The 25,059-nt window shown below is 44.7% G+C and overlaps 1 protein-coding gene across 5 annotated transcripts in view; it reads left to right on the top strand.

The window, feature by feature from the left end:
* The first annotated feature begins 17,936 nt into the window (after window positions 1-17,936).
* LOC104586013 (pentatricopeptide repeat-containing protein At3g60050-like) overlaps window positions 17,937-25,059 on the top strand; it is a 54,492-nt gene continuing 47,369 nt past the window's right edge. For 3 of the 5 annotated variants that reach the window (XM_088896823.1, XM_088896822.1, XM_010243100.3), the window contains exons 1-3: window positions 17,938-18,756; window positions 19,349-21,067; window positions 21,155-21,215. In XM_088896823.1, the coding sequence (XP_088752949.1) occupies window positions 19,588-21,054 (1,467 nt within the window). In that variant the 5' untranslated portion in view covers window positions 17,938-18,756; window positions 19,349-19,587 and the 3' untranslated portion in view covers window positions 21,055-21,067; window positions 21,155-21,215. Of the gene's footprint in view, window positions 18,757-18,835; window positions 18,911-19,348; window positions 21,068-21,154; window positions 21,216-21,840; window positions 22,016-25,059 lie in introns of all 5 variants that reach the window. The other 2 variants (XM_088896825.1, XM_088896824.1) reach the window with 2 other exon arrangements.

Below are 25,059 nucleotides of genomic sequence, written 5' to 3'. Positions count from 1 at the left end.
GAGATGTCTCGAGTTTAATAGGGTTAGACCCAATTGTTTTGATTAATAATTGGTTCAGTTTTGGGTGATTTGATAGAACAAATATTATGGTGTAGGAGATTATGACCTTCCCAATATTGAAATTAATTTTCTAAATAATTAAATAATTTCAAAATCAGCTTAATTAAATAACCATGTAATTTTAATAAACTAATTATTTGAATTGATACAAAATGGGAAAGATTAATAAAATAAATCAAGATAGCAGGTTTATTATTTTTGACTTTTTTTATAAGTAAAGAAAATTTTCATTAGGGAAAAATAAAAATACAATGATGAGGTGTTGAGGCAACACCAATAGCAACTCAAATAAAAAACAAAGCCAAATTAAACAAACTCCAAATAACAAATAATACAAAGCTGAGATTCCATTGACTCCCTATACACTAACACAAAGGCAACTTTATTGATTTGATCAATTTAGACATTACCACAATCTAACCAACAACAAAAAAACCTGCAATGCCACTAACCTAATCAAATTCCATTTCTTGACTTCAACATGTTTTCTAATTTCTTCTTCCACCTTGAAAATTTTTACCATGCTTCTTACCTAAACTTTTATTTCATCTTTTAAACCCTAATATTCCTTAAATGCCACCTCATATCCAATTTCACCCTCCATCGTCCATCCCTCTTTTCTACAAACAACCCCTTTGCTCTATTCCCCCCAACTTCTCTTCCCTATCTTCTCCCTGCTCCCCCTCCTCTCAACCTTTCTTATTTTCTTTATAACTTCAGAAAATCCTTTCACTCTTCATTAATGACTCCTAGTACCTTCACTTCCCCTTCCTCCCACAAAAAAAAAAAATCAAAACAGGTAAGTAATTGTTTAGAATTGAGTAAAGTTCTTTCACTTTAACTGAAGAAGATTATGTGTGGAATTGTTATTCTGATTTAAATCACAAGGGTTCTTTTGTTGGAATACATTATGTGCATTATTGGGGCATTTAGGGTTTGAGGTTTTTTTTCCCTTGTAATGGGTATTTCTCAACTCATCTAATTGAAACAAAAGCTCTTTTTTTTTTTGAGAAAAGAGTGACATTTTATTAAAATAGAGAACATGAGTACATGAGAGGATGTACTTACTAAAGAGTAAAAGACTTCTCCTGAGAGATTACAAGGGTAACATACAATCACTAAATAGAAAATCCATGTGAATCCCTGATTTTTCTAGGTTGCCAGCCACAGAATTTAGGGCCCTAGGGGTCCATCTAAGGCTTACATTTAACATGTCCATAATATCTCCTGCTTTAGCCAAGTAGTGCTTTAAGTTCCAAGGGCCACTATCCTTTTATAATCATCTAGTTTATTTATACTATCCTTCAATAGTTATGGATGATAAGCCTAGCCTAGACAATTTGAAGGCCTGTTAAAGCAGCCAAAACCTTGGCTTTTGTGGAGTCTACAATCCCCAAGGGTCTACTGAAAGCCCATCGAATGTTCCCGTCTTCCTCCTTGAACACACCTCCAAACCCAGCTTCCCCTAGATTGCCTATAGAGCTTTTGGCAAAGATTAGTCTTAAGCCTGTCTCCTCCCTTGCTCGGGGAATACTAGAAGCTGGAAGAGTCAATGGAGAGGAGAAAAAGAATTTCCACTAAACACCTTTGGAGATCTATCATACTAACACCATTGAAAATCTCTAAGCCTCTCATCCAACTGTTGCATAAGAAAGAAATGTGGAAGATGAGATCAACTATTATTCTCTTCTTGTTCTCAAAGATTCTATTGTTTCTCTTCCCACACTCCCTACATTACAACATAAACTAAAGTATTCCAATAAACTTTCCCTCTTTGGCCCAATCCCCCTCCTTTCCATTGTCTAATGAGATCCAACACATGTTCAGGTGAAGCCGAACTATACCTTACCATATTCAAAAAGTGATTCCAAATTTTCCTTGTCTCGGTACAATGAACAATTATGTTCTCAATAGACTTCCCCATCATTTAGGTACAAGATACAAGCATGTGGGGAGATACACATCCTTCCTCTATTCTTCTTCTGAATTACATCAAAGTGTTTATTTTCTTTAAGCTCGCCTCCCACACAAAGAAAGATACTTTCACAAGGGCTAGGGTATTTCGAACCTTTTTTCAAGGGAATGAGGGATTTTGTTCTGTTGAAATAAGAGCCTTAAAGAAAGTCTTTGTTGAGAACTCTCTAACTAGGTGAGGGATCTAGATTCGTCTATCTGAAGAAGGGAAACAAGAAATATAGACATCCTTTAGGGAGTGAAGAAGGTAGGAGACTTTAATCATCTCCATGTCTCTAAGAGGCCATCTAAGGTTGAAGTTCCAACTAATTACAAAGGGATAGGGGTTAGTGCAATCAACAATAGTGGCTTCTTGAATTTGGGTGAGTTTAAACACTTAGGGAAAGGTTTCAGTTAAGGATTGGTTCTCCCACCAAAGGTTAGTCCAGAATATAATTTTGCTCTCATCCTCCACTTGCTAATATCTAATAAAAGAAATAAAAATAGAATGACAAGAAGAAATACCTTTCTAAGGGTTTATTGCATTCTCCCGGGTTAAGTAGACTTTGTTGTTCCAATTATTGGCATTTAATCCATATTTGCATTTGATAGCATCAGTCATGGAGAGCTTGATTCTAAGGGGAACCTCTAAATCCATTTGCCAAGAAGAGCTCAATTTCTTTCCTTCAGGTGCCCTAGACCCAAACCCCCTTCCTCCCTTGGCTTGCAAACTTGCTTCTAGATAATTTATAGGCAAGTTTTCTACTTTACAATCCAAAACCTCCTAGAATCTAGTCAATAATTCTCTATCATCAATGTTGATACCAACCAAATTGCTTTTGGAGAACTTTACATGTAAATTGGACACCATTTCAAAACAACGAAATACCCTTTTCAAGTGAGTAATATTTTCCAAATCAGCTTCTAGGAAGATAATATTGTTGTCAGCAAAAAGATGGTGGGAGACTTGTGTGCCTTGTCTCAAAGACCTTGCCTTCTCAAGGAAATGACTAAGAATGTCCGCCACTAGAATAAACAAAAAAGGGGAAAGAGGGCAGTCATGTCTTAGACCTCAGCTGGCTTTAAAATAACCCTTAGGTTCTCTGTTTATTAACATCGAGAACCAAGTTGAATGAATACAGCTTTTTATCCAACTCAGCCATTTGTCACCAAAATCTTTCAACAAAGAGTTCCAATCAACTTTATCATGTGCCCTTTCAAGGTCGAATTTGATTACAATCCTCGACTGACCTTTCTTTTTTCCTGTCCTCAACACTTTCATTCGCCCCTAGAATGCTATCAATTATTTGTCTCCCTTCTATGAAAGCATATTTATTAGAGGAAACAATGCCCCCACTAATTTTGTCTTCATGTCAAGACTTTCACCAAAATCTTATATAATCTATCGACCAAACTAATGGGTCTAAAGTCCTTGGCTTTCAAGGTGCCATTTTTCTTGGGAATTAGGCAGAGGAAAGTCAAGTTATTACCTTTGTTTACAATGGTCGACTGGTGAAAATCCTTAAAAACCTCCAATAAATCTTCTTTAATTATTTCCTAGAATATTTGATAAAGAAATAGGGGGGAAACCATCTTTGAAATCTCTTTCTGACTAGTCTCTCTTCTCTGTTTACGAGGTGGATCCGTCCCAGCTGCTCAAGAAAGCATTGCTCTGACTTTCTTTTAAGTACAAGGTTTTAAAATAATTTATGATTGTCTCAGAAATTATAGCAAGATATTCTACCTCTCTCTGGTCCACCTTCAACTTGGAAATTGTATCTTTTTCTTCTCCTCCCAGATGAATAGGAATGTAAAAATCTGGAATTGTTATCCCCTTCCTTCAACCATCTTATCCTAGACCTCTGCCTCTAATACATCTCTCCTTTTGTAACAACACTTTCATAATATTTCCTTAAAGTTTCCCTTCTGAGTCTTCCCTCTTCAGTTTGCTTGCCCCAATTGCTCCTTGTTGTCTAGATCTTTTAATTCTAGAATTTTTTTTCTTTTCTCTTCTTCTAGGGATTTAAATTTCCCCTACCCCAAGATTTTAGCTTCCTCTTTATGAATTTTAATTTTTAGAGGAACCAAAATCTGGCTCAACCTTCCTCCTTGCATTCCAACCACCAATTAGCCACCTTCTATGGCGACTCCATAGCTTTTCCAACCAAAAAGGGGTTTTACCTCTTCTTACTTCTTCCATTTGTAAAGCAATAGGCCAATGGTCCAAAATGCATTAGGTTCTAATCCCTCGAGTGACCAAAGGGAAATGCTCCAACCAATCAGAAGACATCAGGAATCTGTCCAATCTACGACAAATTGAGTTTGCCTTCATGTTAGACTAAGTGAAACTCCCATTAATAAGAGGAAGGTCACACAGATTGTTCCTTGAAATGAAATCGGAAAAGTCTCTCATACTTTTGGTTAATCTACCACTAGTGGATTTTACATGGTAGAACCTTGTAGTGTTGAAATCTCTTCCTATACACCACAGGAACTCCTTATGCTCACAAAGGTAATCCAACTCCTCCCAAAAGTTGGCTCAAATTGATGGACTGTTGGTACTGTACACCCTTATTAGCAGCCAAGAGAAACCATCAACTATGGAGGCGTTTGACAAGTCTTTTTAGGAAGATCTTCTAAAAGCTCAAGACCTCAAAAGACTGATGAACTTTCATAGATAGATCTTCGAAGACCAAAGATTGTTTGGTTCAAATTTTTCTCAAAGATCTTCTTAAAAGCTAGAAAGACCAAAGACCGTTTGGCAAGTATACTTGTCGGTCCCTCTCACATACATGTTAAATGTTATGTGCAGGACCCAATAACACATTCAAACATGCAATGATGCAAATATTACCTATGGGTCCCACAACACAACAAAATTTTAACTAAAAAATCCCTCATTTTCCTCTCCATCTCACAAAGATTTCATTTTAAAGCTTAAGATGAACCAAATCGTTGCTCCTCCAAGTCTATTTGCTCCAAGCCTTGTTGGGTCAATCTAAGCCCACAAATAGGTCCAGAATGCTCAAAAACCCCACCCTGTCAAATTTTAACCAAAGATTCCCACATGTTTCCCTCTATCGCACCAAAATTCTGTTTCAAAGTTTTGGATTGACCGAACCACTCTCCTTTCTAGATCTACTCGATACAAGCCAAGTTAGGCCAATTTGACCCCACCGATCGATTTAGAATGCCTGAAAAACCCCATCCTTCCAAATTTCAATGAAAATACCCCTGATTGCCCATTAATATAAAAAGATTCTACTTCGGTCAATCCCATTGGTCCATGCACATAAAACCACTGTGTTCACTTAGACTCATCTCAACCCTTCATACTTTGACTCAAAAACCCTACTAGACCTGTTCATGGGCTGGGTAGCCCGACGGGTCGGTCCAGCCTAACTCATTATTTTTTGGGCTTGGACATAATTTCAGGCCCATGGGCTTAGGCTTGGGCTTTAAATACCAAGTTCGACTATTTTTCGGGCTGGGCTCGGGCTTTCTCAAATAAGCTTGGCCCAGGCTTAATCCCAACCTGACACTATTACATATAATAAAAAAATACTTATAGATGGAGGACGGTTTGACCCGACCTATGAAACGATGACACGTGGACACTGACTCAGTGCGAGCAACAACTCAGCATTATAGCCTAGTGATGGGCCCATAAAGCAGCTCGTTGTATCATAGCCCACAACAAGAGAAGCTCGCCACGACGCGAGCTCCGGGTTCCCCGAGCTCCCTTTGAAGGAATACCTCGAGGCAACTTTAGCTCGCGAATGAGCCGCCTGGCCAACACCCCCTTCCCAGGGCTAAGGCACCCCGAGCTACCTCCGAGCTCGGGGTCCCCTGACCTTTCCTAATACCCAATCTCCTCCCAATGGACCTCGGGTCACTCGTAGACAGGAACACACCGATCTGCCTATAAACACCCGAGGTGAAGACACCTCGGGCCAGATAGCTCGGCTTAGCTTGCCACAGGCAGCTCGCCACTTATGAGATAGCCCAGCACAGGGTAACTCGCAAAAGGGTAGTCTAGCATATCGTAGGAAGATCTCCTGCCCGACCACCGTACCCGACAAATCTGGTGACAGCAGCCATGTCCCTCGTCAAGCAGTGTCGTGCCTGCCACCTTTAGAAGGTGTCTTACACCTGACTACTTGACAGGCACGTACCATGCAGTGATGGCCCCGCGCGTGCCACCTTAGCCCTGCCAGTAATGGCTGCGGCAGGTTGACAGTGGTGGTTATACCCGCCCTATCAGAAGCCAAGGGGCTAGAAGCAACCGATTTCTGCTATAAGGAGTTTAGTATCAAGGAGAACAGGTATGATCTTGATTATCTTCATCATCTTCTATACTCGTGCTATTTGCACTCTTAGCCTTCATCTTCTCCTTGCTTCTCCTACCGAGTACTAACTTAATTATCGGAGTGTTCCCGCCGGGTAACTCCCCCCGGGATTCTTCTTCTTCTCAGGTATCTTCCAGGAGCCACGTGAGTGCCAACTAGGAGTGACCGGATCGCGCTACATCATTTGGCGCCGTCTGTGGGAACCGCTTCGAAAAGCCTTTCTCTAAACCTTCACAGCTCTTTCTTCTTCAAAAACTCAACACTCATGGCATCCTCAAGCAACATCGAACGAAGCAAGGAGATGGATAACTCTAGGGAACAGCCCCAAATTCCTATTGTCTGCATCGAACAGTTCACCGTCCCCCTCTCGGCAGACGGGATCCCTAGCCTGAACGTGCCTCTTACAAGGGCACCCACCGTTGCTCCACTCCCTACTACAGTCGGAGCAACCTTCGCCGAACCCTCGGTTGTGCCCCCAGCGGCCAGCCCGAACCAGCTGCAAGACTTGTTGCAGTGCATGCGGGCCATGCAGGCTCAAATGCAACAGTTCCAACAGTTTCAGCTCTATTAGCAACAAGTGCTACACCAGGTCTCCCAGTACCAGTATCAGCAGCAATTTCCTCAGCTGCCTCAACCTCAGCTTCAACAGCCGCAGCTCCCTCCTCGGCACCCAACCTCACAGCGAGCCAGGTCTCACCGTCAAGAGGAGCACCTTTCTCGCCAAGGAGAGGCCCCCTAGAACCCTCCTAGGAGCCAGGCCTCCTCCCGCGGCAGACAAGAAAAACCGGACACTCCGGTCTCACTGCGAGCAGTCAGGTCAGGAGGACCTCAACTCGCCAGATCCACATCGCCTCAGCCCTCCAAGCCTGATACCCCGTTCTTAGAGAATCGGTTCGAGATCCTGGCCGTAGGCTCTAAGCAGGATCCCTCTATCTGCAGTCACCACCAGCGGCCCGAGCTACTTCCTACACACACCATCCCGGACAGCACAGAGGTGAGCAGTACAAACGCCGAGCCCGCCAAGAAGCAGAGACACCGCCGCCGAGCACGCCGGTCTGCCACCCACGACCTGCCCGAGCTCGAAGGCAAAGAAGAAGTAAGCTCAGGCAAAGTCAAGGCTCCCATCCTTTCAGTTCAATCCCCCTATCTCCCGAGCTCCTGGCAGTCCCAATGCCTAAAGACTTCAAGCTCCCCCCTCTTGACAAGTACGACGGGTCGTTTGACCCAAATGATCACGTAGATGACTTCCAATCGTAGATGCACCTGGCAAGAGCCAGTGAGTCGTGCATGTGCATGGCCTTCTCCACCACTTTCAGAGGAGTAGCCCGCACATGGTACCGGAACCTGGTGCTCGGATCAATAAGAAGTTGGGCGCAGTTGGCACAAGCCTTCACATCCCACTTCGTAACCAGCAAGCAGTGCCCGCGGACTAAAGAAAGCCTCCTCAACATAATGCAGAGAGAGGGAGAATCCATCTGGAGCTATGTCAAGCGGTTCAACAATGCTTGCATGCAGATACCGCGCCTGGACCCCGCTGTACGCCTCGCAACAGCCAAGAAAGGCGTGACGCACAAAGAGTTCAAATAGCACATGGCCGACAACCAACCGGCGACCATAACCGAATTTCTTAAGCTCACAGACACGTTCATAGCCATCGAAGAGGAGATCAACCAGAAGGGCGAGGGCGCGCCCGAAAAGAGTAAGAGGAAAGGAGAGCCTTCCAGTCAAGGGGACAGCCGAAAGAAAAAGGATGCAGCTCGGGGGGCAGAGTCGGGTCAGTCGTTCCAAACTCCTGTAGCAGACCAAACTGATTACACCCCACTCAACGCAAAGCGGGCCGAAATCCTGATGGCGATCAAGGACGCCCCGTATGTGAAGTGGCCACCCCGTTTGAGGGGAAATCCCAATGAGAGAAATAAGAATCTGTACTGCAGTTTTCACAGAGATCACGGTCATAGTACCGAAGATTGTAAAAACCTCCGTGATGAGATTGAGGAGCTCATTCATCGCGGATATTTAAGGAACTTTGTACAAAATAATAATAATAGTGATAAAATAGATCGGCAAGGGGAGCACGGTAAGGAGGCTCCTGAGTTCAGCAGCAGGCCAGCCGAACAATCACAAAGGCAGCCTCCGGAAGAGAGGCCGGTTCAGGGCACCATCCACGTGATAGTGGGAGGTTCGATCGTCGTGGGTTGTACGTTAGCAGCAGCTCGGACGTCAGTTCGTGAAGCCGTCTGGGAGGAACGGAATCCTCCAAAGCGGCCGAGGACAGAAGAGCCAATTTTCTTCAAGGAAGATGATGCGCGAGGGGTCCACTACCCCCACGATGACGCACTCATGATAAAGCTGAGAATCAACGACTTTGAGGTCAGGCACGTACTCGTTGACTTGAGCAGCTCGGCCGACATCCTCTTCAAAGTTGCGTTCGACCAGCTTCAGTTGCAGAGAATTGACTTGAAGGCCGCGGACACTCCTTTGGTGGGCTTCAGCGGAGAAGAAGTCCGGCCCCTTGGGAAAATAGCAATACCTGTGGAAGTCAGCACATGGCCTTGCGTAGTCAGACTCAGCCACAACGTCCTGGTGGTTGTGACCCCCTCCCCATACAATGCCATAATAGGTCGGCCGATCACCCATGTCCTACGGGCGGTGGTCTCCACCTATCATTTGGCTATGAAGTTCCCAACAGACTTCGGTATGGGGGTAGCGCGGGGCGACCAGCTCGAGTCCCGCAAGTGCTATGTCACCGCCCTGAAGGGAAAGACCAAGGTGGTCGACGACCTCGAACTGGAGCGGCCTACGGAGCAGGTGAAGAACGAGCCGCACCCACGGAAGAAACAGTCGCAGTCCTGACCTCAGCAGCAGATCCAGCTCAGACGCTTCAGATCGGTGCTTCCATCCAGGAACCTCTACGATTCGAACTAGTAAGCTTCTTACTTCAAAATTTAGATATTTTTGCATGGTCTGCGGCAAAGATGCCCGGTATAGACCCCAACCTTATAACTCACAAGCTGAATATTGATCCTATAGTTAGGTTCGTTAGACAGAAAAAACGCAACCTAGCCCCGGAGTGGTGGAAAGCGGTTGACGAGGAGGTTGAGAAGCTCCTCGCGGCTGACTTCATAAGAGAAATCCACTACCCTGGCTAAGTAGCCAACCCCGTCCTGGTAAAGAGGGCCAACGGCAAGTGGCGCATGTGCATCGACTACACCGACCTAAACCGGGCCTGCCTAGAATTGACCGCTTGGTGGACGCAACCTCAGGGCACTAGTTGCTAAGTTTCTTGGACGCCTATTCGGGCTATAACCAAATCAAAATGGACCCGGCGGACGAAGAAAAGACTACCTTCATCACGGAGTTCGGTCTATACTGTTACAAGGTTATGCCCTTCGGGTTGAAAAACGTAGGGGCAACCTTTCAAAGACTTGTAAATAAGTTGTTTGCGCCATTAATTGGCAGAAAAGTGCTATGTAGACGACATGGTCGTCAAAACTCAATTTTCACATGAATTAATACAAGACTTGCATTCTGTCTTTGAAATTTTGCGTAAGTTTAATATGAGACTGAACCCAAACAAGTGTGTATTCGGTGTGACATCGGGCAAGTTCCTAGGATACATCGTTAACCAGCGTGGCATTGAGGCCAACCCGGACAAAATTAAGGCCATCTTAGATATGAGACCACCCCGGAAGTTGAAAGAGGTTCAGAGGTTGAATGGCCGCATAGTTGCCCTGAGCCGCTTCATGTCCAAATCGGCGGACCGATGTCTGCCATTCTTTAAGGCAATCAAGAGCAAAGGGTTCGAATGAACCCAAGACTATTAGCTTGCATTTGACGAGCTCAAGAAATACCTCGCTAGTGTGTCGATCTTAACCCGACCCGAAGAGGGCGATGTTTTAGAATTGTACCTCTCGACAAGCGACGAAGTGGTCAATTTGGTACTAATAAAGGAAGTAGATCGGGTTCAACGACCCATCTATTATGTTAGTAAAGTATTGTAGGGAGCAGAGTTGAGATACTCAGAGATAGAAAAGCTAGCATACTTACTGGTAATTGCAGCTCGGAAGCTCTGTCCGTACTTCTAGGCTCACACTATTATCGTTCTCACCGACAAACCTCTGAGGCAAGTCTTACTTAAGCCTAAGGTCTCTGGTCGGTTGACGAAGTGGGCCGTTGAGCTCAGCGAGTACGACCTCCAGTACAAGCCGCGAACTGCCATTAAGGCCCAAGCCTTAGTAGATTTCATCGCCGAGTGCACATTCAACTCCGAAGTCCCCAGGCTGGTTGAGCACGAGGCTCCTAGCTCGGGTGAGCCCGAAGTTCCCAGGCCAGTCGAGTCCGAGCCCAGTGAGGTAGCAGCCAGTGTGGCATTTCTCCTATTTCGGCCAAGCACGAGCTAGGATGAGGAGCCCTGGATCCTTCATGTAGATGGCTCCTCGAACCAACAAGGCAGCAGAGCCAGAATAGTTCTACACGGCCCAAGTGGCACGAAACTGGAGTATGCGCTATGCTTCGAGTTCACGGCATCTAACAATGAAGCGAAGTACGAGGCAATGATAGCTGGACTAGCTCTAGCCAAAGAAGTAAAAGCCAAGCACAATGCTGTCTACAGCGACTCCTAGCTCATGGTCAACCAGGTCACCGGTGAGTACGAAGCTCGCGAGCCAACCATGATCACCTACTTAGCCAAAGTCAGAGAGGTCTTGCTCAACTTCCAGTCACACTTTATCAGGCAAATCCCAAGGTCGGAGAACGCTGAGGCCGACGCCCTATCCAGATTAGCCAGTGCCAGCAACATCACCATGAGAACCGTGTACATAGAGGACTTGCCTCAGCCTAGCATTCTCGGGGGGGCAGAGGAGGTCGCTCCCGTCGTTCAAGCAGAGCCGAGCTGGATTGACCCGCTCACGAGCTTCTTGCTACACAGGACCCTCCCTGTAGATCGCAATGCAGCCAGAAGGGTGCAGCGCCAGGCAACCAAATACGTCATGATAGACGAACGGTTGTACCAGAGATCCTATACGCTCCCCTACCTACGTTGTTTGCGACCTACCGAAGCCGAGCTCGTACTCTGCGACACTCATGAGGGCTTGTGCAGTGGACACTTGGGGGGCAGGGCCCTCGCCCAGAAGGCACTTCGATAGGGATATTATTGGCCAACAATGAAGATAGACGCTATTGAGCTCGTTAGAAAATGTGACAAATGCCAGAGACATGCCAATATTCACCACCAACCCGCTGTCGACCTCAAGTATCTCACCAGCCTGTGGCCCTTTGCACAGTGGGGCATCGATCTACTCGGACCATTCCCGCCAGCAACGGGTAGGAGGAAGTTCTTAGTAGTAGCAGTGGACTACTTCACCAAGTGGGTAGAAGCTGAACCCCTTGTAACGATCACAGCCCGGAACGCCCAAAACTTTTTTTGAAAGAACATCGTATGCCGCTTTGGGTTACCTCGGGTATTGATTTCTGACAATGGCAAGCAGTTCGAGGACATCAAATTCCAAGACTGGTGCCAAGACATGGGAATCCGACAGAATTTTACTTCAGTTGCACACCCTCAAGCAAACGGTCTGGCAGAAGTCACGAACAGAGCCATCCTCCATGGACTAAAGGCACGGCTGGACCGAGCTAAAGGATTGTGGGCAGATGAACTACCCAGTGTTCTATGGGCCTACCGGACCACGGAGAAGACCGCCATAGGAGAAACACCCTTCAATCTCACCTACGGCACTGAAGCAGTGATCCCCGCAGAGATCGAAGTACCTACGCTGTGACTAGAAGCATACAGTGACCAGATAAACGAAGATGAGCTACGTACCAACCTCGATCTACTCGACGAAGTAAGGGACCTCGCGTAGATCAGGACCATAGCCTACCAGCAGAGAGTAGCTCGGTACTATAACTTCATGGTCAAGAAGCGGAACCTCCGTGTTGGCGACCTGGTCCTTCGTAAAGTTATGGTACCTAAGCCCGGCGCTTGCAAGCTCAGGTCCAACTAGGAAGGTCCTTACCGAGTGAAACGAGTGCTCGGGGAAGGAACGTACGAGCTCGAGACCCTCGAAGGGAAACAAGTACCTCGGGCATGGAATATTGTCAACTTAAGACAATACTATCTATAAGAAATGAGTAGGCCACGAGCCACTCCCAGAGCCTAAGGGCCAAAATGTCAAGCTAACATGACCTCGGCACAACAGGACTCAGTCGCCTCTATGGCATGGGCGAACTCCAAGAGTGGGCCACGAGCCACTCCTCCAGCCTAAGGGATAAAACGCCGAGCTAATGAAGAAACCTCGGCAGCATACAAGACTTAGTCGCCTCATCAGCATGAACTAAGTACTTGCAATGCCCAAGGTGCAGGCGGTTCGGGCACGAACCTTGTAACGAATAGCCCGCCCTGGCATGCAACAAGTTGAACCCGTTAAGGACAACTGATGTCAACTTAACCCGAGTGCAGACAGGTCGGGCATGTACCCTACTATGTCACTCACCTCGGTGTACATAAGGCTACACCTACTAAGTATCGGAATACAGTACGGGACCGCGACAGCCGAGAATTCCTACTTTGGGTACGTAGCTCTAATAGCTCGGGTGTTGAGATCTTCTTAGCAAAGATAAAGAGTGCACACCATACTTACGAGAAAAAGAACTTTCATTACCACTTCAAAACAAAAAAGAGAAAGAGAAAAACAACAATGCAATAACCGAGCTAAAACAGCTCGGAAAGGTTCGACAAACACAGGGCACAACCGCCCAACAAAAGACCTTTGAAAGACCGGGTTTATGGCACCCGAAAGCCATCAGAAGTCCAGGAAGGACACCACCTCAGGGATCCGCCTCCTCATCCTCATCCTCTGGGGAGTCAGGCTCCTCTTCCTCCGCTTGATCCGCCGTCTCAGGAGACAAGCCCTTCATAGTGATGCCATCGAGGTTGAGCCCGGAGAACTTCTTCCGCACCAACCACCGACAGAGCTTAAACTCGGAGCGGTACGAACTCGAGCCATACTCCACCTGGAGGTTGTGGTATTCCTGGGAGTCTTTGAAGTCCCAGACCGCCTTCTCTCGTTCAGCCTCCACCATCTGGTCAAAGTTTTGAGTCCGATCTAGAAGAGTAAACTCCAAGTCCCATACCTGCTGCCGGAGAAGCTCCCTCTCCGCCGCCACCCTCGACGACTCCTCCCGGTAATGCATGCTCTCTTCAGAAAGCCAGGCAATTTGAGCCTCCTGGTCACGGACGAGCAGCTTCTGAGACTCACTCCCCTTGCGAGTGTGATGGAGCTCGCCCTGGATCCTGTCGAGCTCGCCCTGGAGCTTCTTATTAGTAGCCCGTTGGTCGAGGGCGTCGACACGGTGGATGCGCGTCTGGAGAGCCATGGCATGGATGGCGGTATTCACCTAGCAACAGAAAAGAAGATCAGAGAACAGTAAAAGGAAGCAAAATGAGAAAGGAAAAAAGGCAAGAATCACTTACCACCATGTAGTGGGAGGAGGCGAACGCGGCGAGGTCCTCGGGCTCCATATTCCCCTAGTGAGCGACCTCATTGTTGTTAATCGCCTTTCGGCTCCTCCGGCGGGCCACTTGGTAGTCGTTCACCCCTTCCCAGTTCCCCACCTGGAACGAAGGGTAAGGGTACGGCTGGAGGGGGTTACTGGGAGCTGCCCCCTACGGAGGGAGCTCGTCCCCCCCGACACCAACCCCACTAGTTCCCTCGAGCAGAGGTGCCGGGATCTCAGGCGGGGGGAAGGTTAAAACCAGCTCAGCGGAACCGAACTCAGTGCCCCCCGAAGGGGGAGTCCGGTCGGGGCGCGATCTCTTCACTTGGCGCCTCTGTTTGCTTGAGAGAAGGCGGTGCGAGTCGATACTAGACATGATGGCTGCCAAGAAGAAATCAGTGTTAGTTCGGTAAGAATGAATTATATATGCATGTGGACACAAATGTCGTGACAAAACCATGCGACCTAAAAGGACAACCTACCCGGGCTCAGGCCGACCTGCACGAGCTTCTCCTCGGCCAAGTAGTCCGAACAGAGGAAGCCTACCGATGCCCAGGACAACATCGTTTTCCGAGTTTCGGGGTCCAGCTCGGCCCTGGGGTCCTGGATGGCACCCCTCCAAGAAGTTGGGAAGGGCCACCCCTTGGGGTCATGAACCATAAAGTAATCTCGCTTCCAAGCAAGAATCTTATTCGGTAGCCCATGCAAGAGCTTATAGCCGCGGCGGGGGGAGAGGTAGTAAAAAGCGCCTCTCCGGTGGAACCCCGGGAGTGGCATTTTTTATACAAAGAATAGAAGCAAAAATATCAAGGTTCAAGGGAAGACAGTACTCATGACACAAAGATATAGTCCCAACCATGTTCCGAATGGCGTTGGGATGAAGCTGGTCAATAGTGACATTGAAGTGGTTTAGCACCTCCACTATCAGGGGGTGCAGAGGGAGACGCAGGCCAGCCTCGAGCTGTTCCTGGTAAATGACTATGTCACTGGGGCCATGCTCCCACGGAAAGTTACAAGTGGGGAGGCAGTAGAGGTCCCTAGGAAGGTGGAAGTAGCTAATCAGAGCCCTAAGTCTCCCCTCTATCATGGAGGAAGGGCTGAAAGTATCGGGCTCCCTTCCTCGCAAAGTGAAAGCTCCTTCTCCGGAGAACTCCCTAGCCCCCGGAACCTGCTCCCAAGCTCCCCCCGAGCTCGAGGGAGCATCATCATCTTGGTCACCACTGTGGTGATGGACATGGTACGGGTACCCCGACATGACTGACAATAAGCGAGACTCATTGAAAGGAGACGGGATGAAATAAGTTGAGGAACTTGGGTAGACTTGACAGGTGCGCGAACTCTGAATCCAAAGATAGCAAGCTGGAGTGGGGAGAAACGAGGCCCAGAGGACCCCCTTATTTATAGCTCTAGTGTCTCCGAAGCGATGACCCGGATCTAAGCAGATCCAACGGCTCGCAGGCGTGCTGACCGCACGCCTTTTGAAAACTGAAGGTGATTAGCGGTTCCCCGAAGCGACGGCCCAGATCTGAGCATATTTAGCAGCTCGCAGGCGCACTGACTGCACACCTTTTGAAAACCAAAGGCGATTGGCGGCACGTCTTCCGCGATTAAGGCAATGACGGCTGCACAACGCTCAAAATTAAAAGCCACTTTTGCACGTTTTAGGAATCCGAAAAGTCAGAAAAGTCAGAAAATCTCTTGATTCTCGCGGACGCATTTAATGCGAGTTGTCAATCAAGTTTGAATTTCGGTCAAATCAGTCCATCACGCTTCATGAACTCCTCGCGCAAAGGCAATGCTCTCAGCACAAGGAGTGGGGGGCAATTGATGGAGGACGGTTTGACCCGACCTATGAAATGATGACACGTGGAGACTGACTCAGCGCGAGCAACAACTCAGCATTATAGCCTAGTGACGGGCCCATAAAGTAGCTCGCTGTATCGTAGACCACAACAGGAGAAGCTCGCCACGATGCGAGCTCCGGGTTCCCCGAGCTCCCTTTGAAGGAATACCCCGAGGCAACTTTAGCTCGCGAATGAGCCGCCTGGCCTACACCCCCTTCCCAGGGCTAAGGCACCCCGAGCTGCCTCCGAGCTCGGGGCCCCCTGACCTTTCCTAATACCCAAACTCCTCCCAATGGACCTCGGGTCACTCCTAGACAAGAACACACCGATCCGCCTATAAACACCCGAGGTGAAGACACCTCGGGCCAAACAGCACGGCTTAGCTTGCCACAGGTAGCTCGCCGCTTACGAGATAGCCCAGCACAGGGTAACCCGCGAAAGGGTAGTCTGGTATATCGCAGGAAGATCTCCTGCCCGACCACCATACCCGAAAAATCTAGTGACAGCAGCCACGTCCCTCGTCAGGCAGCGTCGTGCCTGCCACCTTTAGAAGGTGTCTTACACCTGACAGGCACGTACCCTGCAATGACGACTTCGCGCATGCCACCTCAGCCCTGCCAGTAACGGCTGCGACAGGTTGACAGTGGCGGTTATACCCGCCCTGTCAGAAGCCAAGGGGCCAGAAGCAACCAATTTCTGCTATAAGGAGTTTAGTATCAAGGAGAACAGGTATGATCTTGATTATCTTCATCATCATCATCTTCTATACTCGCGCTATCTGTACTCTTAGCCTTCATCTTCTCCTTGCTTCTCCTACCGAGTACTAACTTAATCATCGGAGTATTCCCATCGGGTAACTCCCCCCGGGATTCTTCTTCTTCTCACGTATCTTCCAGGAGCCATGTGAGTGCCAGATAGGAGTGACCGGACCGCGCTACATCACTTATGTTATATATAATAAATATATGTAATATATATTTTTTCATTAAATTGTTATCAAATATTAATATACTATTTAAGAAATACAAATTAGTTTATTAATTTATTAAATTATTACTAAATTAATATAATACTAGTTTATAAAATTGCACTGAAAATATGACACTTTATGTGTAGATTGGGCTTCAGACTTTATATAAGGGCTGGATTCGGGCTCAAGATCTAGGCTCGATGGTCGGACCAGGCTCGGGACAAAGCCCATCCCAACCTGGCCTTTGAACAAGTTTAAACCCCAATTCTGGCCCGACCTTTGAACAAGTTTAAAGTTTAAACCCCAATGTTAGATTAGAAACTCAATTTGACCCAACTTTCCTAAAGTTACCAATGCCTTGATATAAATATAACCTAGCGTTTTTTCATTTGAACTAATCTACTGTTCATCTTCCCCTCCCTCTCGACACATAGCGGCGGAACAATGTGCCCCCGATCTCTCCTCTCTAGTTTTTTTCTTTTATTTTCTTATCTCTCCCTCTCTTTTCTCGATCCCCACTCTCAACAGCGATTTATCCACAAATGTAGCAATGGCGACGACTCAAACCTTTTCGTTCCCCTTCTTTTTTATTTTTTTTTTGTTCTTCTTTTTTTATCGATTTCCACATCCTCTGTTTTTTCCCAATCGCCACAGCAAATCACAACAGTGGCAATCTATCCACTCCATTCCTTTATTTCATTCTCTCTCTCTCTCCCTCCCTCCCTCTCCCTCTGTTTTTATCAGCTTTATCTTCTCTCCTTAGCTCTCGCCATTGTAACTCGACGCTGCATCGAGTTTGGATCCAACATAGACCATAAGCTTGAAGACAGTGAATAACAAGCCTCAGTCATCCATAGCTCTCGCCTGAATACAGTGAATAACAAGCCTCAATTAGTATTTGTGAGAAGAAGAAGAAAAAGAATAAGAATAAGAAGAAAACCAGAAGAACATACATTCGGGCAGAGAGTTTCTTTCGAATTTTTGTAAAAAGCATTGGGAAGCCGAGAAGCTCACATAGACCATAAGCTTGGCTCAAGGCTTCTCAGATCCAGACGATTTTGGTCTTTTAGAGTCTTTTTTGGGATTTGTCTTTGATCTAATGGGCTTTCATTAGCCAAACAAAAACTGACCATTTTTGGCCTACAAGGTTTGTAAAAGCCCAAAAGATCTTTTAAAAAGAGGGCCTTGTTGGTGAAAAGAATTGTGATAGAGAACTCTCCCCTATCCACTTCAAGACTTGAAACTACTTCTTTCCACATGGAAGAGTTTCCCAACTCCTCCCCCTAATACCCCCCTTGATGGCTCTGATCAGTTTTCTGTCAACAGATTCTTTCTTTGATTCTTGTAAAATCACAACATTTGGGTTTTTCCCTTCTCAAGGATTCTTTGACCAAACTTCTCTTCAGACATTCCAGCTGAGAATTTTCATTGATTCACTATATTCAATCTTCCCTTACTACCTCTTCTATTTTCACTAATCACAGAATTTGAACTTGGATTCTCCATACCCCAATTCTTTCTTGATTTCCATCCCTTTCTTTAGCCAACTCCTTGCCATCTAGTTAACCGGTTGCTTGGCCAGAGTCTTGGGCTGGGGCTGGGGCTGGGTTTTTTAGAATTACTAACTACAGTCCTACATGTGCCGTTATTGATTGTTCAGTCCCCCTCAATTCTCAAAAGCCATAATGAGTTCGTAAAGATTCACAATTCACGGGGATGGTGTGCGTAGGGGCGTGTGGGTAAATATATTTGCTTTGGGGGACTGAACTCTAAATACGATTTTCTTTTTAAGGTGAAGGTCTGCGACTGACCCAGCTCTGTCGTTAGGTAAGGAGCCGTTTTTTCGAGTTGACTCAGGGAGTTGAAAGCTTAACTCGTTCGTCTTCTCCACTGTGATGGCCGCCTGAAACCAGACGTTACTGTCCAAAATTGGTACCGATCGAGGGATTAGGTGTATGTCTCGGCACTGACTTTTATTCGCGCTGAGGATAACTCCTGGAGGTTTTTTTGTACGAGTGAACTTCTTCACGACCGCCGCAGAGGTTACCTACGAGACGGAACACCTCTTCAGTCCAGAGATGAAACGGTAAGCCTCTTATCGAAATCCAACCATCAAATGACGGAGTTTAATGGACCGCTTTAACCGTCGGCCATTCCACTACTAGATCCTCTGAGGGAGCGAAACCCACTGCCCTGTTTTTATCGAAGGGTTTCAGCTGGATCGTAGCAGGAGTGTAAAGGTTAGCAGACAGACCCAGATCCACCTCCTTCCAGTCTAGGTCTTCAGGCTTTGTACACACGAACGCCTTCTTCCAAGGTCCGAAAAGACCAGCTTGATGGACTATAGTAATATGGGTTGAGCCTCCAGAAACCACCACTCCACTATTCCCCGTCTGAAGAGGAGGGAAAGCCTTCGACTCGGGAGGATGAGTTTTAAGGCTATTTCTGTGATTATCAAAAACGCTTAACGCCTCTTGGAAGATTGTTCAACTGGATCTTTTCTCCTCCTCGGGAATGCACAGGATTCTAATTTTACCTGGCCCGTCCCAGACGCTCAACCTGATGAAACGACCCCATCTATTCTCCTGTTCTTGAATAAGCATAGACCTTCTTTTTGAATGGGAATCTTCTAGATTATTTTAATTTTAAAGGGAATACTAATAACTTATGATTGCCAGGAGCTCTTGTTCTGGTTCAGTCAAGCTTGTTTCGAACTCAAAAGTCTTGGAGCCGCGGGCAACCACTCGTCGTCTTCTCTCCACTCGTTCTCACATCTTGGTGCGCCTTTCGAAACAAAAGCTCTTGAAACCCTCTATTCGGAATATGTTGATCCGGCATTAGTGCTTTGGGTGAATTGGTCGGAGTCTGAAAGTTGCAATAGCAATTAAAATCTCTGAATGCTCGATTGGTTGTTGCCATGATTTCTGTGCTTTTGCTTGGTCATTTGGTTGGTCGGAGATTCTCTAGCACTCGCTGTATTTCACGATCCACATGTGGCCGGTTCTTCGGAAGTTGCGACGGTGATGATGGGTATGGTATTAATGATGAATTATCAATTCGAAGTTATGGAAAGTCAGATTATGATCCGGCTTTGCACATTGGCCTTTCATATGATGATGGCGAGGGAAACGGTTCTCAGCAAGATTGCTTCAATCGGCAGAGGCTCTTGGATGATGTCAGATTCAACGCCGAGAAGATTCTTGCAACTCTTCAGCAAGATGGGCCAGGTTTTGATGTCAGATCAGCTTTGGATGAGTTGCAGCTTAAGGTGTCAAGCCGTCTTGTCAGAGAAGTTCTTATAAGGATCTCTAAAACAATAAACCATGCAAACAAGAACCGTTGTGCTAAGTTAGGATATAAGTTCTTCATGTGGTCTGGTCAGCAAAGTGATTACAAGCACACCTCAAACGCATACCACTTGATCATGAAAATTTTTGCAGATTGTGAGGAGTTCAAAGCCATGTGGAGATTAGTCGATGAGATGACGGAGAATGGCTATCCTACTACTGCACAAACGTTTAATATTTTGATATGTACCTGTGGGGAGGCAGGCATGGCAAGGAGGTTGGTGGAGAGGTTCATCAAGTCAAAAAATTTTAATTTCCGGCCGTTCAAACACTCTTTCAATGCAATTCTACATTCACTTCTTGTAATAAACCAATACAGGTTGATTGAGTGGGTGTATCAACAAATGCTACTGGAGGGGCATTCCCCTGATGTTCTCACTTATAACATACTTATGTGTGCAAAGTATAGGTTGGGGAAGTTGGATCAGTTCCACAGACTACTTGATGAGATGGGAAGGAATGGATTTTCCCCGGATTTACACACATATAATATCCTCCTCCATGTGCTTGGTAAAGGGGACAAACCACTTGCAGCCCTTAATCTATTGAATCACATGAAAGAAGTAGGTTGTGATCCAAGTGTGCTCCATTTTACCACACTGATAGATGGACTTAGTCGTGCTGGAAACTTAGAGGCATGTAAGTATTTTTTTGATGAGATGGTTAAGAAAGGGTGCACTCCTGATGTGGTATGTTACACAGTCATGATCACTGGATATATCATTGCTGGGGAGCTTGAAAAGGCCCAACAGATGTTTGATGAGATGATTGTCAAGGGGCAGCTACCAAATGTTTTTACATATAATTCCATGATTCGTGGACTTTGCATGGCTGGAAGGTTTAAAGAGGCACGTTCAATGCTTAATGAAATGGAATCCCGAGGATGCAATCCAAATTTTGTTGTGTATAGCACACTGGTGGGTAATCTGCGAAATGCAGGAAAGCTTTCTGAAGCTCATGAAATAATTGGAAAAATGGTGGAGAAGGGCCATTATATCCACCTCCTCTCTAAATTCAAGGGATATAGAAGATGCTGAAGTTTTAGATTGTGTAAGTGGATATTCTTTGGTTTTAGCATTCTAGAAAATACATTCTGCAATTAACTTTATCTTGGCTGATGCATGTCTCTTTCCACAGGTTGACAAGTTGACAAAGTTAAATTTGGGCTGTGATTCTGAATCTAGATGTCTTTCCACAGGTTGTGGCTTACCCATGATATGCTGTTCTCCTTGTTATCTTTGTGATTTGGAATCTTATCAAACCCAGCTACACTTGTTTTTTTATATATTGCTTCAATCCTTTCCTTACTATTAAAAGAATAACACTTGTCAGAAAAGAACAAAAAAAGACTTACATATTTCTATATGGCTGGTTTTTGCTTCTATTTTTTTTCACTGTTGCTGATTCTTTGTATCTTCTTCAGAGAATTTTTTCTTTTATTGGAAACAGTAATTTTCATTAATTCTTTAAGAAACGTAGTACAACTGTCACCTTCAAAAAACAAGGTGACCCCTCCACAGATTACAAACAGGCCCAAAAAAGGTTCTGCCTACCAACTCCTTGCTTTGCTAAAGTATCAGCCATTGCATTGGCTGATCTCCTACTCCATTTAAACCTGCTAAAGTATCAGCCATCTTCTTCAGAGAATTTAACATTTTATGAAATAGGATCTGATTTTTCGAGGCAATTAAGTTGGGCTCTAACTCTCCAAAGTTGCATGAATTAATTCAGATTTTTCAATTGCTTAAGTGCAAATGCTTCCAACTGCCTATGTCAATCCCATTGTAGTATATTTATACTTATACTAATCTATGTGGCTGCAGAGGGGCTATACAAGTGCTATGCTCCATTTGTGTAGAATGAATCATAACAGTAAAGTAACTGAAAATTTTATGAATGGACTCGGTTCACATTTCACATTTTCATATTTGACTGGAGGTAATGCGTTAGTTGATGCACTGACACCAAAATGGAAAAGAAGACTGGATTCCACAATAAGTAGGTATCTGACATATTGTTTTATGTTTTGCTTTGCCCAAAAAAAATTGTAATTATGTCCAGTGGGAGAGACATTAGAGTTTTAAAAGTTACTGTGGCACTTCATCAAGGCTTAGTAGTTAGCCCTTATTATTTATGCCAGTCGTGAATAAATTGGCTAGACATATTTAGGAGGAACATGGTGTATATTGTTTTCCAATGGCATAGTATTAGTTGATGAAACTAAAGAACGTTTAATGAAAACTTAGATTTATGGACAAATACCTTAGAAGCAAGAAGTTTTAAAATAAGTATGATTAAAGCAACATATATTCAATGAATTTAATAATGATAGGAGTGAAAATCAGGGCACACTTGGGATTGGAGACTAAGAGATATCTCAATGTGACCACTTTTGTCACCTTGGCTTGATAATCCATGACAAGGAAGAGATAGAGGAGGATCTCATCCATAGGGTTAGAGTTGGATGGGCAAGATGAAGGGGTGCACCCAAGGTGTGCCAGCAATGTTGTATGGAGCAAAGTGCTGAGCAATAAATAAGCATGTCCAAAAAATGAGTGTGATAGAAATGTAAATGCTGAGATGGATGGGTGGGAAAACTAGAAGGGATAGAACTAGAAATGAACATTTTTGAAGGCTAAGAAAAGATGATGTTTTACAAGTTGAAGGTGCTAGAAGAGATAGGGAAAACCGGGTCATGGATTGAAGTAGTGAGAAATGATTTAAGGGCCCATAATTTGACAATGAATATTGCACTGAACAGAATGGAATGACATTTTTGAAGTGTAAAAAGAAAAATATTCATTAAAATAAAAGAAGATTGTCTCAATACAATCATCAGAGGGTGATGAGTCAGCACCTGGATCGCCAAAATCCAAAGTATCAAAGAAACAACAGCAAAAGAAAGAAATGACAAATACTGCATAGGCCTCAAAAGAAAGCAAGCGATTGCATCTCCACAAAAACATGCTAAAACAGGCACACAAAACCCACACTTCTCCCCCAAAAACATTTAATCATCTCTTTCAAACACTTCTTCCTGTCCATCTTCATCTTCGTTCCTCGTCTCTCCTACTACCCCTACTATAATCTTCTTCAACCTCTCTTCCCTCTTGCTCTTCTCAAAAGCCTCAATAGCTTTCCTAGCAAACTCTTCTCCGCCCCAAAAGATCAATCCTAAACTCTTTCCATTTCTAACGTCTCTATCAGCCAGGTTCTCAATCTCCAGCACTGCTCCCTTTACCTCCTTGCTGCCTGATAGAATCTCCTTGGTCTTCTTTTCTACAGAAACTCCACCCTCCTTTTCCTCCTCCTTTAACCCAGCAATTGGCTTTAGAACTTCCTCGGATACCTCTAACGATTGGATCACCGCCCCTACTGAACCTTGTGACTTTGTAAACGTCTTCTTCCCCTCCACCTTCTTTGAACCCTTAAATCTCAAACCCTTTTTTCATATAAACCCTCTTGTATTTTCTTGTCGGATCAGCCCCATATAGGGCTTCTTTCAATCTAGGAAAAGATTTATATAGCTGACCCTGTATAATTGAGACAAGGCATGACGGTTGTGAATGAGATGAGATCACCAAATTGATTTTCAATATACCCTTATGCTTGAAATGTACACCTTTCTCTTCAAAAAACAAATGAATAAATAAATAAAGAAAAGAAAAGAAAAGAAATTTATCATGTGTTTATTTCTTTATGGAGTACGGACTTGGAAAACTCTCTAGATTGTATTCTCTTACATTATACACTTTGAGCTTCAATGTTTTCTAAATTTCATATTACCATCTAGATGTTTACTCCAGGAAGATTCTGATAAAACACTCATATTTAATATCTGATCCTGCTTAACTTTTTTTGTTTTATTTTATTTTTGCTGAAGATGATATTGGCATAAATTGGCCAAGAATATGAATTATAACAGCTAAGAAGCGATCCTACAAGATTGATTTGACCTAGCAAATGAGCCTTTATTTCAAGCAATCAACATTGAAACCAAGAACTGATTTACTGAATTCAATTTTTTAAATAAAATAAAAAATAAAATTTTCTATGGAAACAGATAAATAGACAAGTGGCAATTGAAGGTGAAATTCTTCTTGTGGTCTGCATTAATTAACAGAATCCCCACTACAGATCATCTTATCAGAAGAGGTATGGGTGTATGGCCATAGATAATCAATGTGTCTCCTGTCAGTCGGAGAGGGAGGATGTCTCCCACCTGCTATGGTGCCCTATAGCCTACTATATATGGTGCCATTTTTTGCAGCTGTTCAGGGTGGCACTGGTATTTCCTGGAAATCTGGACTCGCTGATTGCAGCCTGGTCTGCTAAGATATTTAGTAGGAGGGGCAAGAGGTTATGGATTTTGGTTCATGGTGCTTTGTGCTGGGTCATTTGGCTAGAACGAAATAGCAGAATATTCACCCAATCGGTCACAGAGTTGGAAAGAATGATTGGGAGGGTAGAGAGATGCTTGATTGAATGGGCCAGGGTTCTGGAAGAGTTTAATGGCATTAACCAGCGGCTATTTATAAATCAGTGGGAAATAATTCTTTTTGTCGATGATGTAAATGAATCACTAACAGTGGCATTTTTTTTTTTTTGTATCTACTATACTTTCTGTATTTTCATCCCGTTGTACAGTGCTTGGTGTACAGGGTTTCTGATGTAATTTTTTAGTGCAGTTTCAGTTAATATAAATTATACTTACCTTTCAAAAAAAAAAAAAGAAAAAGAAACAAATAAATGGACAAAAAGGGGAGTGTGAAGATGATATTCTAATACTTGGGTTGAGGCTGTAAATCATGTGCTAGTATGGTCGAACTACTTGGTAAATGCTATAGGCTATAGTGAAAGAGCAAGCTATTGTGATTAATAAGCCAAAACTATTCTTTATTTTCAATTCTAGATAAGAATTGTTAATGCAACAAGAACACCAGTATGGAAATTCAAGCTCTCATTATATCACCCATTAAAAGGCTTTCTAAAAGATGCAAGTATACTCAAGCCCTTTGTAATTCTGGTTTATGTTATAATGG

Source organism: Nelumbo nucifera, chromosome 1, assembly GCF_055504915.1.
Source record: "Nelumbo nucifera cultivar China Antique chromosome 1, China Antique-T2T, whole genome shotgun sequence".
In the NCBI taxonomy this organism is placed as follows: domain Eukaryota; kingdom Viridiplantae; phylum Streptophyta; class Magnoliopsida; order Proteales; family Nelumbonaceae; genus Nelumbo; species Nelumbo nucifera.
The sequence above is the reverse complement of the archived record's forward strand: the minus strand, read 5'-3'. Positions and strand labels throughout refer to the sequence as shown.